This window comes from Melospiza georgiana, chromosome 1, assembly GCF_028018845.1.
Source record: "Melospiza georgiana isolate bMelGeo1 chromosome 1, bMelGeo1.pri, whole genome shotgun sequence".
Classification (NCBI taxonomy): Eukaryota; Metazoa; Chordata; class Aves; order Passeriformes; family Passerellidae; genus Melospiza; species Melospiza georgiana.
In genome coordinates this window covers 150594310-150613101 of record NC_080430.1, presented here as the reverse complement: position 1 = coordinate 150613101, position 18792 = coordinate 150594310, and the positions used below count along the sequence as shown (strand labels likewise).

General features: G+C 42.2%; 1 protein-coding gene across 10 annotated transcripts in view; it reads left to right on the top strand.

The window, feature by feature from the left end:
• Positions 1-18792, top strand: part of PTK2 (protein tyrosine kinase 2) — a 187168-nt gene that overhangs the window by 78207 nt on the left and 90169 nt on the right. For all 10 annotated transcript variants that reach the window (XR_009115110.1, XM_058032494.1, XM_058032473.1 and 7 more), the window contains 2 exons: positions 3856-4082; positions 15795-15961. Coding sequence is in view for 9 of the 10 variants with exons in the window: in XM_058032429.1 (XP_057888412.1) it covers positions 3856-4082; positions 15795-15961 (394 nt within the window). In the remaining variant the exon portion in view is untranslated. The remainder of the gene's footprint in view (positions 1-3855; positions 4083-15794; positions 15962-18792) is intronic.

The following is an 18792-nucleotide window of genomic DNA, read 5'->3' as shown; positions in this document are numbered from 1 at the left end:
TTAATTGATTTAAATATTTTTTAATGACTTTTGACTGTCTCATTAGTGGAAATGATTTAATTTCTGAGTACTCAAAGCTCACAGTGAAACGTGACTTAGAACTTTGATTGTGCTACTGGAAGTCATAACACTGACTTTGTTTCTGATATAGTCAGCAAATATGGGAATGTGTCAGGAGGAGTCACATTGAGAGGAAATAACTTCTAGACAGATTCAACTTGCCTAAATCTCAGGTACTCCCACCACAGTAAAGAAAACCCTCTCAGCAATAGTAAAAACATCTTGTGTTGTAGTCTGGTACAACTGCAGCATCTCAGCAGGGCTGGTTTGCTTTGCTGGTTTGCTTTGCTCCTCCCCCAGTCTTGGAATAGTCCTTGACATTACTGAGAAATCACAGGGGTTTCTCTGAAGTGCAAGCCCTGGGAGAACAATAGTCCTTCCTCCTGGAAGCTCTGAGGGATGCTGGCACAGAGCCTTGCATACAAAGAAATTTGACAGATGCTTGACTTTAGACCATTAACTTTTTACACCACAAAATCCAATAAAATACAGTAGAATTAAGTCATAGAATCATGGAATGCTTTGGGTTGGGAAAGATCTTGAAGATCATCTAGTTCCAGCTTCCCTGCCATGAGCATGAGCTCCTTTCACTAGACCAGGTTGCTCTGTCCAAAATTTGTGATTTATATGCAGTCTAAATCTGCCTTCTTTTAGTTGACTGTAGCTTGTTTCTGGCCCATGGTAGCACACTTTACCTGTCTATTTAATACCAAGAGGATTAAAGCTGCTCATTTAAACTGAGATGTGTAATTGCAGCATTACTCACCAGTCTGGTTTGAATTTAGAACAGCCCAAATAAGCATCGGGGTGTTGTTACCTGAGCTTTCTTTGTATCGTAAAACAACCAGCAGCTCTTGTAAAGTAGTTGTTTAACAGCAGCTGTGTTTTACAAAGTTTTGGCCTGGGGCAGAGTTTTACAGTCACACTACAAGCTCAAACCCCGGGGCTGGTTTTAATGGGAATGTTAATAGGTCCATAAGCAGGGATATGGCATGTGTTTCTGTACCTGGAGCTATCAGATTTATTGCTGCTTTGGTGCTTCATAAAGTAAACGTTGGGCTTTTTAAAAGAAGTTGTAAGGAACCAGTGATGATCAAATACTGAAGGAAAACTGCTATTCTAATTTTGTGGAGGGGGATGTTTTACTTTGAAAAACCTCTGTGAAATATAACTGTGTGAAAACGGACCCTGTACCCAGTACTGTCAGTCTGATGTCTAATTCCACATTTTGATGAATATGGAAACATTATAATAGTGGTTTGGCTGTCCATTGAAATGACACCTTGTAAAGCACTTCAGTGTGTAGGTACTGGAGTCTTGCATTGCTTTCCTGTTTGCTGCTCCCAAGGGATGGAGATTGTCCATATTTAAGCCTATGGCTAGACATGTAAATGCTTGGTTTGGTGTTTCCCCAATAGCTTCTCTCCCTCCATAGCTGTTCTTCAGCCACATAAAACCTGATGAATTGTGTATTAAGTGGCTGGAGTGTGGTGAATTAATACTAAAGCAGGCATTCTTATGGTTCTCTGGGAAGACATGACTCAATTTTGCTTTGTGTTGTAGCAATTCTCCCTGCTGTCTGCTTATGTAAACTTTAAATAAAGCTCAGCAGTTTTGCCAGTGACCTTGAGGTAGGGTGGGTTGTTCTGAAGGATGCAGAGCATCCTGTACAAGGTCAGTGGCCTTGTCTGAGCCTGAAAACTGCAATTTCACTCCAAACAGTTGGAAGTTGGGATTCATCTGCCTGAATTTGTCCTGGTGAAACTCCCTACCCTGAGGACCTTTGGGGTTTAGCAATGGCTATTTTAACCTTACAGGAGAGAGTCTTGCACTTTGGAGCTTGTATAGTCTTGTTGTCTTGGTGTTACTGTGCCAGAGGGGAGATTTTGGTGCCTGTTTCAGCTTTAAAGTCAATGTTTGTGTAAAAACAGCTCACGGGCTCCTTTGGTGAGGAGAAGTCAGAGTTCCTGAGGGGCTGCTGTCATTTTCAGATCTCTGTCTGTTCATGAGGGGTGAAGAGGAGGAGAGGCTTTAATTTGGGTCTAAGGTTGGCTTAATTAATTTTAATTTATGGCCAGAAAAGAGGAACAATGAAGCTGTAATGGTTTCTTGAGTTTTCACAGAGATAGGAAACTGGGTGGGGGAAGTCCCTCAAGGGTGAAACACTGGGGGAATGTTGGGAGAAGCTTCTCCTTGGCTTCTCTCACCATCTCCCCTGAGGGCAGGACATCAGAGGCCTTTTGTCTGTGCAGTGTAAGTTCCTGCCTTTCCCTTGGATTAATGCAATTCAGCCATTTATTCAAAGAGGTAAAGACATCCTGCCCAGATGGGCTGTTGTTTCTTCTCTATCTGGTGGGTCAGAATTTCACAGATGCTTAATAGTTCCAGTCAGGTTTTAGCCTCACAAATGTTATCTACGATCTGGAGATTTCAAGCACTGATATTGCTGGTGCTAATTCCTGTTAGCTGAGCTCATGGTTTGTTACTGTGGCTGGTGTTGTCACAGCTGCTGCTGGAGGGGAGATGCTCTCCCTCACCCTGATCACTGCTTCTCTTCCTGTTCAGCAGCTCAGGCATGGAACTAAGCCAGTTCTGAACATCAAATCACCTGGGTTTTGTTTTGATTTTTCCCCCCCCCCCCCCCTCCAGTAGTTTTCTGAGCCATTTTTTGGGCAGGTGACAGGGTGATGATGGCTGAAGCTCTGAGGGGCAGCCAGGCATTACAGGAGCTCAGCTGGAAGCAGGGGGGGTCTCTCTTGTCCCTCTCAGTGAGGTGAACCAGGGCTTGGACATTCAGTTTACTACCAGCAAGACGTTCAGAGCACTTTGCCAAAAAGATCAAGTTTAGTTTATTTTTAACTCACATTTTCAAAACTGCCTCCCTGTGAGGAGGAGGTAGGGAAAGCTCTGTGCACTTGCCCAAGGCCTGGAGCAGAGCCCTGCAGTCCTTCGCTCTCTGCAGCCAGCAGACTGGAATGATGCTCTGGGCTGGCAGGCAGGGAGGAGGTGCTCTTTGCTCTTTTTCTCTTGGACTGCATTGATTTCTCAGACACCATCTGCTTGTGGCTGACTAATTAGAAGCAGTAGCCAAGAGGCAATTTTCTTCTTTTTCCTTTGACATGCAGACTCATACCGCTGTGCCTTTTGCCATCAGACTTTGAAATCAGGCTAGTGAAAAATAAAACTTAGCCACTTGTTCAGAAATTGCTGAGAGGGGGGATAGCTGTGATCTGAATGGTTCCTCACTGAATAATGAACTTCAGTCTGGGTGGGTTTGTGTGCCACTGGTTCCCAAACTAGCACAAAAGGAGTGAAGATTTCATTGTTTTAGCCTTGGAACAGGAGAGCCTGGTGTTGGTGTGTGGCTTCTTAGTGGGGAGCCTCCAGTTCAGTGCTGGGGTTTCCTTATCCCTCTTTAGAGGTTTGTTGTAGGAGCAGACTTGGCAAATTCTAGGGATGAAAACTGTTTGAACTGAAAGCTGCTATTTGGTGTTGAGGGCTTTGTCAGGGACCTGGGTTAAGTCACTGAGAAACAAATGGAAGAGGTTTTGCTAAAGATACCACTTCTGTAAATAATTGTGGTGTTCAAGTTCAGATCACTTGCTCCAAGGGGCTTTCAGTTTCTCTGGTAGTCATCTGGATAAGTTTTTATGTTTGTAGATGCATAAATATTTTAGTTGCTTTCCAAAAAGGAAGTGAATCTTCATGGTTTTCTGGTAAATGCTTTGTATGAAGAAGTATAAGATTCATGCATAACTAAAATTAATTTCTTTCTTTTTTTTCCTCTTTCCCTAGAATATGACAGATACCTAGCATCTAGCAAAACCATGGCAGCAGCTTACCTTGACCCAAACTTGAATCACACCCCAAGTTCAGGTGCAAAGACTCACCTCAGTACTGGCATGGAACGTTCCCCAGGGGCCATGGAACGAGTCCTGAAGGTTTTCCACTACTTTGAAATCAACAGTGAGCCAACAACGTGGGCCAGCAACATCCGGCATGGAGACGCCACCGATGTCCGAGTGAGTCCCTTTTCAGCTTTCTTGTGCCATCCTTAGCTGAAGTGTTATCTTCAAAAATGGGAGGTAAAAATGGGAAGCAAACAAACATTAAAGTTTCATGGTTTATTTTAAAATAATCTTAACCCTTTGTATATTTTGCATAAAATCAGGAACTTTAAGTGGTACCAACCTGTGTGACACCTCAAGGCAGGAATGAGGGCAGGGATGAAAGTGACATTAAATGACATTTTGCATGTTTTAAAGATATAATAAGAAATTAGTGTGTTTAATTGTAAGATGTGTGTATTTACGTGCTTAAAATGGTTAAATATAATGTGTACATCACTTAGGGAAAGAAATATTGTTTGGTTTTTCCCCCAGACAGTCATTCCATCCTCTCCCCCTCTAGTCACCTGCTGCTTGTGTTTTTATAATATTGTTCTTCAGTTCATCTATGGAAAAACCCAAAAGTTGTGACTTTCTAGAGAATAAGTATCTGTAATCTTTAGAGTTCTGTGGAAATGTTATATATGCATGAGAACACTTTATTGTGAACTTACATCCTCTCTAATGTTGAGATCTTACCTTTTCTGCATTTATCCTTTAAATTTTTGAGGTTTTGTGGTATCTAAACTGTAACTAAGCCTAGTTTAGCATGTCAAATGCTTTTGTGGTTTGCTTGTTTTTTAATCATCCTCCAAGAGCAGAATCTTGCAGGGTGGTAGGTGGTGTGTGGGGTTGTTTTCTGCTGTGAGGTACTTGCTGTGGAAGCAGGTCCCCATCTGCTCCTTCCTTCCAACAGCTCTTCAAATTCCACTGCAAAGATTCTGCTGAGGAGAGAGGGTTGTCCTGGAGTGAAGGAGACTTGTTTTTCCTCTATTAATTTTCCTTTGTGCAAGAGAAAATTAAATTAATAAAAAAACACGAAGAGTTTTCAATGTTTATCTCCCTTTCCCACTATTTATTTCCTAGCATAGCTGTATCTGCAAAGGCCCAAGAGAATTCCTCAGTGGGGGAGTTCTTGTAATCTTGAACACAGACCTGTGAAATCCAGGGATTTTCATTGGTGATGATCAGAAAATCTCTCTTGTCAATTCAATAAGCTCCAATCTGTGTTTAGGGATCATGTAGTGAGTGTACAGATCAGAGGTTCAGCAACAGGAATCATTATCATCAATTGCATACATATTTTATGTGGAGTAAAGTTTTTTTGGGTGCCACTGGAAATGTTCTTGCTCCTTGACTTAAGTATTAATGGTTTGCTATCTAATCTGATTGATTTGTTTCATAAAGTGCATTACTCAGTACAAGAGGAGCAAAACTATGTCTCAGTATGTTTTTAACCTTGCAAACCTCTCCTGTGGATAAATGTCTAGGGCTCTTAATGTGGTACTTGAAATGAAGGCTGTCTTTCCAGAGAAGTATGTAAAACCCTGGAAAACAAAAGCAGATATTAAGTCTGGTTTTTTCCAGCTCAGGAATACCTGTGGTTATGGACTTGAAGGATACAAAACTTGGATTTGCTAAGAATTCAGTGCTGAGTTCAGTTGGCAGTTGTATATTGTTTTTGAAAGCAAGAATATGCCATTTTTTAATAAAAGCAGGATCAAAAGAACAGGCACGTAGCAGTTACTTGAGGCTTGCCTTAATTTTTAATTTTTACATGTATTTTAATTGGACGGATGCTTCAAAAAAAGAATGGGTTATTTGTATTGTTCTGATGGGTTGCTGTTAAACTTCCTTCTTTTAGCAAATGTCCTTCTTTTGTTATTTTGTGCAACTGGGACAGTGGCTGTTGAATGTGAATGTGCAGGTAGTAAAGGTCTAGCACTGATGTATTACCATGACATTTATTTTAGAAACAGTAAACCCTTGTTGGAGTACAAGCCTACATTCCATTGGAATGACTGCTGTTCGACCAAGCTGAATAATTTAAGATTAAAATAGCCTGTAAGGTTTTTATGCCTCCTTTTGTGGAGGAGACTCTGCCATTTCTTCTGAATTACAGCTTGAGGGAGGAGACTGGAGCTGGGGTTGTTTCCAAGGAGCTCTGAAGGAATATTCAAAGGTGAATGTCTTTGGGACAGCTCTGCCATTCAAAGGAAAAGAAATGAAGTCTTCCATGGCTGCTCCCTGGTCAGCACAGCTGCTGGTGATAGCTGGGTAACATTTCCAGTATTTGGGGGACATTCCCAGTGTTAGAAGTCACACTTGGTCAGAAGTCTCCAGATGAGCCAGTTAAAGGTGTTTCTGCTGCTAAAGCCAGAGGACTTTATGGAATCTACCCAGGGAAAGTAAAGTTGGAATTTTCTTTCCTGATTTGTGATTCCTGACATCTTCTGTTTCTAACAAAGTGCAGTTTGCCTTTGTGAATGAAGGATATGTTTGAGAGTCAAACCAGCAGTAAAAAGGCCTTTTCCTCTTAAAAAAAAATCTTAAATATCCTAGAGTGTAGAGTAGAAACAGTGATTTAGCTGTATACTTTCTATGCAATTCCTTGGTCATAAAGGTAAACACTTTTTAATAAAAACTTAGGTGGCTAAGCTCATATGAACAGAACTCAGCTTTCTGTAGGAGTCCTTAAAAGGCTGGGCTGTGATTTCCTTGCTGTTTGTTTTAAAATATCTTTCACCAAGACAGCAGTGTGGCTCCACATAGGCTTTGCTTTGAGGAGAACTTTGGGCTGTGCACCTCTGCTTATTCTGGATGGATTTAGTCCCTCAAAAACTTGTTTCCTCAGAGGGATGAAGGCTGTGCTCTGCAGTGGATGCAAGAGCAGCTTCTCAATTCTGGGAACTGCTTTCTTGGATTTCAAAGAACTGGCGTGCTCTCATTACCCTCTTTTTCTTTGGTGTTATACTGAAGACGTGCTTCATTTCCAAAAGAAAGAAAAGGCTTTTATGAATGTGCAAACAGTGGTCTCCTCCTGTGAATGTGTATGCAGACACAGCCAAACATTTGCCAGGGGAAGAAAAGTTGTTTATCTTCCTTGTTTATCTTGGTATGGCTTGTTTGGATGTGGTGTCTGGGTGCTTGTGCACAAAGGGATTTCCAGGGAGGGAATGCAGGGCATTCTGTGCCCTGCTCACAGCCTCAGGTGTGGCATGTGAGGAGGTGGCTGTTGCTGAGATGGAATTTTTTGGTCTCAAGTGCACCCTGAAAGTCAACACTGCTACTGGGTCTTGATCAGCACTTAGGAGAAAATCACCTCTGTTTTCAGATACGGTTGAAGCAGAATTGTAACCATCATTAAGGAAAAAGAAAAAAAAAGACTGCGATGCATGTAGCAGATTGAATGGGTAGAGAAGATCTGGGATTTTTGGAAAATGGGCATTGGGAAACCTTGTGTGAGTCCTTACAGGTGACTTTTTATAAAGTGCAGATCTTCTGTGCAGTCTCCTTTCCCACCCCAGAGGTGCCCAGCTTGTATCAATTACACGTTTTTTAAAAGTTCTAGCCTTTAAAGCTTGTCCTTGATTCTTAACCAGTTGTTGTGAGAAGTAAAGACATTATTTATGTGGAAATAACAAACACAAATCTCAAACCAGGTTATTGCCAGACATGTGTTGTATATTGATTATCAGAAAGGTTTTTTTCTTTCCAATTTTGTTATACTGTCTACAACCTAAGCTGGATAGAGATAGCATTAAAACATTTAACCTGTCAGATTGGTCCTTATTTTTGTAGTTGAAGAGAAGCATGGTTAGAGCTCTTGAACGAATAAAGGTAATGTTTGGGGTTCCCTTAACCTGGTTACAGTGCAGATCTCCTTCCTTTTCTATGCAGTACCACCTTGAAATGTCAGCTTCCTTAATGTTGACAGAATAAGAACTCAAAAAGCTGAATTTAACAAGTACAGTAGCTAAGGGGAAGGATATTATCTAACTTTAAAAAACCCTAAATGCAAGAAGCATTGGCTACATCCCATCCCATCCCATTTGCAAAAAGACCAGAGCAAATTCCTCAGCTTCTCTGCCCACCTGCAAAACCCTGCTCCTCCCAGGTAATGGGTGCATGTGCAGGTTGAAAGCTGTGTGCTCTGGTCTGTTCCCTGAGCTGAGTGCTTTAGGGGAAGGGCTGAAGCACACTCAGCTGGGTCTTCACGGAGCAGTTAATTCAGCTGTTACTGTGTTCCTGTGTTGCATCTTCTTTCCTGTTTGCCTCTCCCATTCAGTCCATGCTGTACTTTCCCCTATTCGTGCAAGAGAGCAGAATGTTTGAGTGGAGATCCAGTTTGTGGTGGAGGAATGGGAGGATCCTGCAGTGCAAAGGTTTGAAATTCAAATGTTGTCCTGGTAAAGACACGAGTTTCATTGGCAGCTGGGCCAGTTCCCTCTTGCTGTTTGTTTTCTCATGCTGCCACCGTAGCTGTGCTGGCACAGGTGGTGTGACTGTTTTGGCAAACTCATCCAAGTTTAAATGAATGATTGTTTTGCTGTTGTTGCAAATCCAGATCAGTTCTGTAATCTTGTTAGCTGCATTGTCTTGCACCCTGACACAGCTGAAAAGGCTGGGGCGAGAAAGGAAATGCCTGTTTATGCTGGCACTGAGGGGACAGAGTATTAAAGCCTTGTTGATGAACATCCCTTGTCATCCTCAGCAGCATTCCTGGTTTCCAGGCATTTCCCAAGAAGGATATTGCCTGTTCTGAAAAAGGGCAAGAGGCTTGTCAGTCCAGCCTCGGTGCCAGATGTGATTCCACCCACTCACCTCCAAGTCTCCTTTTTCAAACCTGTGTTATTTAGAGCCAATGTCTGGACAAAAGGTGCCACACATCTACTGTGGCTACTCTGGAGCAGATCTGTGCTGCACAATACTGATCCTGACCTCTCTGCTGCCCAGCTGTGGAATGGCCAGATGTGCTTTATTGCTGCTCAGTTCCTCCCAAGCCAGAAGCTTGAAGAGTTGTTGGAGAATGGGCATGGGGTGGAGCTGCTCTGGTGTTTCTGCTGCAATCTGAAAGGAAATGCAAATATATTAATTGGATGAGTTTTTATCTACTGGGTTTTTCTTTTAAAATAGATTCCTACTAGATTTAAAATAGATTCTTACTGGATTTAGTAACAGGGAGAGCAGCTTGGTCACACAAAGCTCTGTGGAAAGAGGCTGTGAGTGCTGGCAGGAGTCAAAGCTGGATTAATATTTTTGGTGAAGTCAGCTCTTTACAACAATGGTTGCATATTCAAATCTCATTTCTGTGTGTGTGCAGTGATATATGTGCTTTGAGGCAGTGGAATTATTTGATGTACAGAAGCAGACTGGAGTGCAGTGATTCAAACATCAAATAGATGTGTGTAAAAAATGTATAAAATCATTCCTGGTCTAGTATAAGAGCTAGAAAATTGGTGTGATTTACCTTTTTTCTTTCCTTTTCTCTGCTGTGTGCCTGCATGAACTGCACCAGATAACAAGGCATGGTTGTATTGTTACTTTGTAGGTGCCTCCCTTCTGAGAACCTGAGAAAAGTAGCAAGAATTCAAAATTTTGAATCTTGAAATGTAAACAAAAAGGTGTATGGTATAGTGCTAATCAGTATACTAAGACTGAAGTACCCTTGGACTTTGGAATGGCTGTTTTACTTGTGCAAAATACTCTTGATACCCTCAGATGAGACACAGATGCAAAATAACATTTTAAACCTAATCTCAATAGCCCTTTGACATTTTTCTGAAAACATCTAGATGTGTAGATTGCTTCAAGTCAGTGTCCTGCATCAGTGTTTAACTGTACAAAAACTGGATCCAAGGGGGCTCTCAGACTTTGCCAGGGCACCTGAGGATAGGGAGTAGTGAAATACAGAATCACAGAAAAATCTGGGTTAGAAAGGACATTTAAAGGTTGTCTATTCCAGCCCTGCTGCAATGAGCAGGGATATTCTCAACTAGATCAGGTTGCTCAGAGCCCAAACTCACCTGGCCTTGAGTGTTTGTGGGGATGGGGCATCCACCACATCTCTGGGCAGCCTGGTCCAGTGTTTTACCCCCTCAGTGTAAAAAACTTCATAAATCTAACCTAAACCTTCTCTCTTTCTATTTAAAGCCATTTGCCTGTATCCTGTCACTTCATACCCTTGCAGAAAGTCCCTCTCCAGCTCTCTTGGAGCCCCTTTGGGCACTGGAAGGGGCTTAAGGTTCTCTCTGGAGCTTCTCTTCTCCAGGCTCAGCAGCCCCAGCTCACCCAGCCTGGCTCCATGGGGGGCTGCTCCATCTCTCTGATGGTCTTGGTGGCCTCTGGACCTGCTTCAGGAGCTCCATGTCCTTCCTGTGCTGGGCCCCCAGAGCTGGATGCAGCTCTGCAGGTGGGGTCTGACCAGAGGGGACAGAGGGGCAGAATCCCCTCCCTCACCTGCTGCCCACACTCAAAACTAAATTTATTGTCAGCTTTTCAAACAGCATTGCATTAATTTGGGAAGTGTGCAGTAGGATCAGAAAAGTGCTGATTAATGCAAGAAGACTGGAAAGCAGGGCTGCAGCAGCTCTGCTCTGTCAGTGCTGTCAGTGTGTGCTTGGAAGGTTCCCTGTGGGATTCTGTGTGGATGTGAGAGGTATTTGGGGTGACAGATGTGAGCATGGTTGAATGTGAAAGGCTCTGAGGCTCTTGGGTGGCTGTGCTGCTTGGGCTGAGGTGTCTCAGTGCTGGGATGGTGGCAGGATCCTGGCCAGCAGGACAGTCTGTCTGCAGGCTGTGCTTTCAGAATTGTCTTGTTGGGCTTCAGGGGCAGAGTTCTTGTGCAGCCCCATCAGTTTCCCAGTCTTGTTTATCATATGATACACAAATGTGCTTGCTGGATAAGCACAGGAATGAGAAAAGAGGAATGTGGGCTTTGTGCTTTGACTGTCAGTGTTATCAGAGGACAGCCCAGATTTTGGTATAGCGGGCACATTCTCCTGTATGAAAATGATAAATTAATTTTCATCAGACCTTTGCCATTTACTTTTGTTCAGCTTTTCATTTAAGCCCCTCATATAAATCTGTCATCAGGAGTTGCAATACTTGATATATCAATAGTGTTTGACATCTTTGAAGTGCTGCACAAACATTAGCACGCTGTGCCTCTGTCAGAGCTGCTAGTTAAAGACCTTTTCTGGTGCAAGAAACTTTGTCCTTCCAACTAAATAAGGAAATTAGGTTTGTAGTCACACTGGGAGTATATTATTCTGTCTTCAATTTATTCATAGTAGCACATCAGTCTTGTTAAATTACAAGCAATCAATTCATTTTGACTCATTTACAGAAGCAAAGTGTTATTGATACATACTGGGAGAGCCAAGGGTACTGTGTGCCCTTCGGCCTTTCTCTGGTCTGTCTTGATTTTTCAACATTCTCCTAAATATACTGTACTGTAAATTCTAATTTTGGGCACATTCTCCTAATTTAGGGCAAATATTAATCTATTTTTTAAATTAGCTGTGATGCAGATCTGTGTTTCTTTGGACAAATGAGTAAAAATGAGAGCTATCCAGGTTTCTACATGAAGAAAAACCTGCTATCCAGGTTTCTACCTTTTTCTTCTTCTCTCTGGGGTAAAGGGAGTGAAAGGTCACCTATCCCTTGCCTGTTATTGATAAGAAATTCCTCTGAAGGCTTCCCACTGTCTCCTGCTCAGCTGCACTAGTCTATTTTATGTTCAGAATGTAAATGTCAGCTTCAGAAACTTAATTAAAATCAATGTGATTACACTAAACCACATTCAAGTGGCTGCCAACAGACACATGAAAACTCCTCATAGGAATTTATATTCATGTAGGGATGGATCCCCTGTACCCAACAAGAAATCTCATTCTGGATTAGGTTTTTGCTGGAGTCAAGCTCTTTAACAAGTATTAATTTGAGGTCAAGAGTTTGTGGTCAGGTTGAAACTGCTGGTCCTTACCTGGCTTTTTCCACTCAGCAATCCCTGTGAGGAGTTTCCTGAGCTGCTGGTTGCAGTAGAGTCTGGAGAGATTTCAGATTTCCTTGGCTGTGCTTGCAGCTGGAGGATTGTGGTGACATGTCTCAGCAGGATGCTGCAGTTGCTGTTGTGCAGTGGTTAAGCAGTTAAGTTGTTTGTCTGGAAACTTCTGATGAAACATTCTCATCAGTGCCACACACAGCATCAGGCTGCTCTGGCAGGGCTCCTCAGGCTGTCACCCAGCCCGGGGTGATGGCAGTGGCTTTGTTGGACACTCCAGGAGTCCCCACTGGTTCTGTGGAGCTTGCCCAGGAGCTGAGGGGGCTGAACATGTTATTTACTACTGATGGGAGTGAAATGCACTGACCTGATGCTGCCTGCAGCGCCAGTGCAAGCCTTGGGGATTAATCTTGGAATGTTTATAAAGAGCAGCCAGGCTGGGCAAGTCCCTGGGGCTGGATGAGGCTCCCTGTTCTGTGCTGGGTTCTCCTGATGGGACTAAATGTGTGGCTCTAAATGTTTTAGAATTCAAATCCTCTGGTTTATTAATAAAAAAATTATATAAGCAAATAGTTGTTTTACTAGAGACTGCAAACCAGCCATTTTGGGTATCTAAATCACCATGTTTCCTTATTTCTCCAGTTTTTGGTTCTGACTGTGAGTTGATAGCACCTGGAATGAGCTCTGCAGCTTTCCTAAACAACTGCAAAGAGAAGCACTTGATGTGTTTGTTTCACATAAGCACCACTTCCTTCCTGACAATACATGGCTTTTTAGAATGTATTTTCCAACACTTGTACTTGACCTCCTGTGCACCTGTTCTGCTTTCTCCTTAGTGTTTGTGCTTTTTCTTGAGTTGCAGCAGGTACTAATTGTTGCTAATTATTTTCTTGGGCTGACAACAACTACCTCACTCCATACCTCACCCTTCTTATATAAATCAGAAAATATGTCTATTTTTGATTTTAGATTCTGTGATGGTTTTAGATTTGATTGATGATACAGAAAAGGCTTAAAATTTTGCTTGATTTTGGTGGGAATTAGGACACCTGACTTCTTCAGTCCCTTTGAAATCCTGAGAGGGTCTGAGATGTCCATCTTGATTCTTTCCTGAGTAAGCACTAATGGTTTCAGCTGAGCCTTATGCATCAGTTGTCTCAGTAGTTCATGGTCATAGATAATTTTACCATAATTTTTTCCTTTCCGAAACCATTTCTTATCACAGCAGGCATAACTATCATCTGAGAACACATACCTCCATTTTCATTATCAACTGGCAGTGTCAGAGATGGGGGAGGATGGATTTCAAAAATGTAATGCTGTATGCTGCATGTTCTGTGCAGGGTGCAGGCAGGGATGAAAATGAGTGAATCTCCTCTGTTTGCATAGAGAGAAGCTGGCACCATTCCCTTTGGATGAGATGCTAAAATGTTAGGCTTTATTAACTAAGCAGAGCTTGTCCTTTGGGTGAAGAAGAGGTTAAATATGCCTCAGTCTCTTCTGAGAGTACTTGGTGGTGGTGAGTGTTTCCAGGGATACAGGCAACTGCTCTCCTTTGTAGTTTGTGATACAAAGAGCCTCAAATGCAGGCAAGAAACAAACTTAAACAATTTACATTAAATGCACATTTAAAACCTGTTCACTGACTTGATAACAGACCTTTGGAATTGCTGGGGAAGGTTGCAAAAAGTGAATTGCTGTAAGAGGAGACAGGATGAGTAATTGGAAGAGTTTCACTGTGGGCTGATGAATGGCAGAAACAATGCTTGGCTTGGGAAATCCACTGGGATAAAAATAGGCTGGGGTTAGGAGAGCACTTGGGGGAAGTGTTCCCTTGTGCTTGCCTCGTGTTGCCTCATCCCTGGCACCCATCTGTGGCCTCTCTGCTTCCTCCTGGAGTTGTTTTCCCGAGGAGCCTGCAGGGAGCTGCTCCTTTGCTTCAGACCTTTGTTCCCAGCAGCTCAGGCACCTTCTGGCTGTCGGGACAGGCTGTGGCTGGTGAGTGTGTGCTGCTGCCAGCTGCTTGAGAGCTTGGATTTGCCCACAGTGTTGTGAAGTTTCCCTCCCACACAATACCAGCCTCTGCAAGCCTCCTGCTTGCTCTGCTGCTGTCCATCTTCCTTCAGGTCTGGGCTCGCCCTCCACTTTGCCCTGTGTCCAACCCCAGAATTGGGAGATAAGGGAAATTTGGGGCACTGCAGGCTCTGAACCAAAAAGATGCTTCTGAGGGTGCTCACATTGCTGCTCTTGTTCACAGGGTCCTGCTGGGCTTGAAGGAGCCTCTTCTTACTCAGTCTCCATGAGCTTACTAAACATGGCTTGTGTTTCCTTCCTGTAGGCTTGAAAGAATTTTGTTTTACATTTCTCTGTGCACTGTGTTGCTTCTGAGGGATTATTTAAAGGTTGCAGTTTGAAGAGATGTGTGAGCTGATTTAACAGCTTGATATCACCTCACCAACAGCATGATTCCACTCCTACATGTGTCATCTTCCCCCTCTATTCAGATTTAGTGCTTTCTTAGTTCTCTTTTTGCAGTTAGTTTTCTGCTTGCTTAATTTGCAGAATCAGGGTTTTAAACATTTTCTTTGGGGTATAAAACAATAAATTTTGGGAAGCGATCACAGAGTCATTTAGGTTGGGAAAGACTGCTTAGGTCATCAGATCCAACTCTGAGCCCAGCACCAAGTTCACCACTAAACAATGTCCTCAAGTGCCACATCCACATGGTTTTTGAACACTTCAAGGCCTGATGACTCCACCACTTCCACAGGCCAGCCAGTTCCAAGGCTTTCACTCTTTCAGTGAAGAAATTGTTCCTAATAGCCAATTTAAACCTTCCTTGGTGCAGCTTGGAGCCATTTCCTCTCATTCTTTCCATTTTCCCTGGGAGAAGAGTCTGAGCCCCACCTGGCTTCCCCTTCCTGTCAGGGACTTGACAACATTAATGCCCCCCTGAGCCTCCTTTTCCCCAGGCTGACAGCACCATCCTGTAGAAACCCCTCTCACCTAACTCACTGCAGAAGGTCACCTCTGGCTCCTGTAGAACTTGCACTGGTTATGTGCTGGGGTTTTGTTGGAATTCTGAGCAAGAATCCCTTGTGCATCTCTGCCTGCATCTCTGTGTGTGTGTGTACCTGTATGAGCGTTTTCAGTAGGAAATTTCCGGACCATTCCAGGCACAGAAGCAAAGGCCTGTTTATGTAAAAGACTCCTTTCTTGGGCAAGAGATCTTTAAACTCTGAAATTTACCTCGGGGCAAACAACATTTGTTGTGTTTGAGAATGTTCCTAAATAATTGTCTCTTGCCTGGTTTTATAAGAGATCTCTGCTGAATCTCAAATAAGTCAGGGAGGAGGGGGAAGGAAACCCAAGGGGCTGTGGTGTGACCTATGAAATCCTGGCTGTTGGGGCATTGAAGAGGATGAAAGTCCAAGATGATTTTCTGGTTCTTGATGGAGAGTGACTTTTAAAGACTGCTGGTGGGCTTTTTGAACTAATGCATCTTGCTTTCATCCACAAACCTGCTTTTGAAATATTGGCTTTTATGTTTTTCTGTTTTACATAGAGGTACTACTGGCCTGAATCTGATAAAATGCATGGAACATATTTATTGATGTTTTCTGAAGTCATGCTGGTAAAACTTCAGCAATTATAATTGGTTGTGTGAAAGAAAAAATGGCTTACAATAAAATATGTTTAGTATTTTTAATAAAGTCACTACATATGTGCTGCTTAGTATTTTGTGTGGGGTATTACATGGTAATATTTAAAATTAAAATATATATATATGTAAAATTATTGTCTTTTACAGCTTGTAAGGAGTGTGTATTTCTCTGTTTTAGGGCATAATTCAGAAGATTGTGGACAGTCAGAAAGTGAAGAATGTGGCCTGCTATGGGTTACGGCTCAGCCACCTGCAGTCTGAGGAGGTTCACTGGCTGCACCTGGACATGGGGGTGTCCAGTGTGAGAGAGAAATTTGAACTAGCCCACCCTCCAGAAGAATGGAAGTAAGAATGTAACTCTGTTCAATGTCAGTCATACAAGTCTTCCTGTCTTATTTTAAAAAATACTCTGTGGTTTAGTTTACTAAGATATTGTAGTGGAATAGAGCTGGTAGAATGGGGGAAATAAACTCACCAAATTCCTCACTAAAAGCTGTGAACAATGTTTTGTTTGCTTTAAGGGGTTTTTGTTGTTGTAAGGGGTTTCCTGCAAACTGAAGAGAAACCTAGGATTTAGAGGAAGCATTAAATAGGAACAGAAATCTCCTAGTCATTTGTGCTGGAATCTGCAAGTTTTGTCATGCTTAAAAGTTTTAGGAAAAGAATGGTATTCTTAGTTGTGGTATAAGCACATGGCTGCAGTTTTAAAAGGATGAATCTTGTTATTTAAATAAAGCCAAAAGGATATTGTTAAATAGTGATTGTACTTATTTATAGACTGAGCAGGAGAAATGTGGTTTGAAAAGAGTGAAATACAGTCAGAAATAATTTTATCCCTCTGCTTTTGAAAACCTCTCAGTTGTTAAAACTTTCTTATATTGGGACCCAGAGCAGTAAGTGACATCTGCCTTCCTTGTGACTGTGATCTTCTCAAGTTATACCAGGAGCAATGCACAATAGAAGGATAACTGCAGAATTTTGGGGTTTTTCATAGCCTGAGCACATTTGCTGAGGTTTTTCATGCTGCTGGTTAGTTGATTAAAAGAAGTGCCATAACCTAAGTTTCTTTAGCTTTTTAGGAGGGTAAGCTGTGATACCCACTCAGGACAGGAGGGAAGGAAACTCTCTCCACTTTCCTGGTAGAAAGACAAGAGGAAACTAAAATTTATTTGCAGAAAGACACAGTAGTCTACTAGAGAAAATGAGGAGCTCAGAGTTGTAAAATACCAATAAACCAAATAGAGATTAAACCAAAGGATAGATTAATGTGGTTACTTGTTCCACAGGGGTGTTGTGCATCTGTTTCTGTGGTTTATGCTCATAACCACAATTGTGATGAAGTTGCTGGTTGTTTTAAAGGATGCACATACCTTCTGCAAAAGTATTGTAAATAGTCAATAATTTCTCACAAGTGGAGTTATTATATTTTAGCAGATGTCTCATTTGGCAATATTTAGTTTGTAAATTCTCTTTAGGGTCCCAATTTTAACAAATCCCACAAATTCAAAGAAATTAGGAATATTTAAAACTTGTGTTTCAAGAATGTTGCATATTCTCTTTTATGCATGTTATATTTTATTGTTTCAGTGATCTACACAGGTATTTTCCTTTTCATTGATAATATTGTGAAATCACACCTTAGAAAGGAGGAGATTCTTGAATCCTTTCTGTGATTAGTGGTGTTATCAAGTGGTGGGTGAGATGTGAATAATTTATGCTGTGGAAATTTGTTACCTTGTGTACCAGTGTCAATTCCATTTTTATAAGGCAATGCAACTTGCATGGTACACATTGCAGAACACATTTAATTGGTTTTAAAAACAAAGTTAGATGTTGTTTTGAAGCTTGTGGAAAGGAATTGTGTAAAATGCTCATGAAAGAGCTATGATAAGGTGTAAATTATTCAATACCTTTCCAAATGTCATTTAGTATGTTATCAAATACATGCAGCCTGACATACCTTTTAAACCCAGAGAGATTTGCTGTGCATAATCAAAATGCTGCTGTCATATTTGTAATGCCAGAACACAAAGTGTCTAAGATCATATGACAGTACTTGTAGAAATATTTAGATTACTAAAGAGGAGGTAGTCTTGGAATGGTTCTTAAATTAAAAGCTTCCTATAGTGTTAGTAAACCACCAAATACCTCACGTGATTATTTTGTTTTTATCATCCAAATTAAAGGTTTGTGTATTCAGTGTTCAGAAATTACACCTTGGAATTCTTCTGGACTAATCCAGGTACCAGAAGTTACAGGAATTGTCAGTAGGTTGCACACCAAAGTTACCAGGGTGAAATCCATCCCCCAGCTGGGTGAGCCAGGGTTAGCAGGATGTGGGGTTTTAAATCACAGATACACAAAATGATGAGGGTTGGTGTCAATACTGAGCCTTGAGCAGCAGGCACAGCTGCTCTCCTTCGTGCCTCTGACAAAACCCTCTGTGCCATAGCCCTGTTCCTTTTGCTGGTGTTTTGTGTCACACAAAAGAATATCAGCAGGTTCACATATCAAGTTATGTGTGTTATATGTGAGCACCCTGTTCCCCTCAGGGCAGACACCTCCTAGCTCTGTTGGGGTTTGTGGAGCAGGTCCCTGTGACCAGGTGACATCCATGCTGTGGCTCTGACAGGCAGGAGCCACCCCAGTGCTCAGCAGTCCTGGACTCTGAGTTTTGGTAGCTGTGATGCAAAAGCCCTGGCACAGGTACAAGGCCAGATCACCTCTGGGATGGTTTGATGAGTTGACCAAGTTGCTGTAACAGACCTGTCCCTCTCCCTGCTGCACTCTGTCTTCTCTCTTCTCTGGTTTCCAGTTATCCAGTCCTTTTCCTTTCCTTCTGTGAGCCTTAATACTTCTATGAGCTGCAGTGAGCTGGTTCAGTTCATTAAACTCACACAAGACTTCCCCTTTGTCTGCCCCTTTGGTTCTCATCTTCTCTGTTCTGGTTACTTTGCTGTTGATGTGAACTGAATCAGAACCTGCTGGAAGTAGGGTTGGAATTGGCAAGGTTATTTCTTTCAGTGGCACAAATTGTTAAGAGTTGGATCATCCTTTTTCTTTTGGCTCCATCAGCTGCCCTGTAGTGCTTGCAGAAGCAGAGTGGTGATCTTCCAGGAATAATTTATCACACATAAGGGGAGTGATCATCAGATGAGATGTTTGCTCTGAGAGCA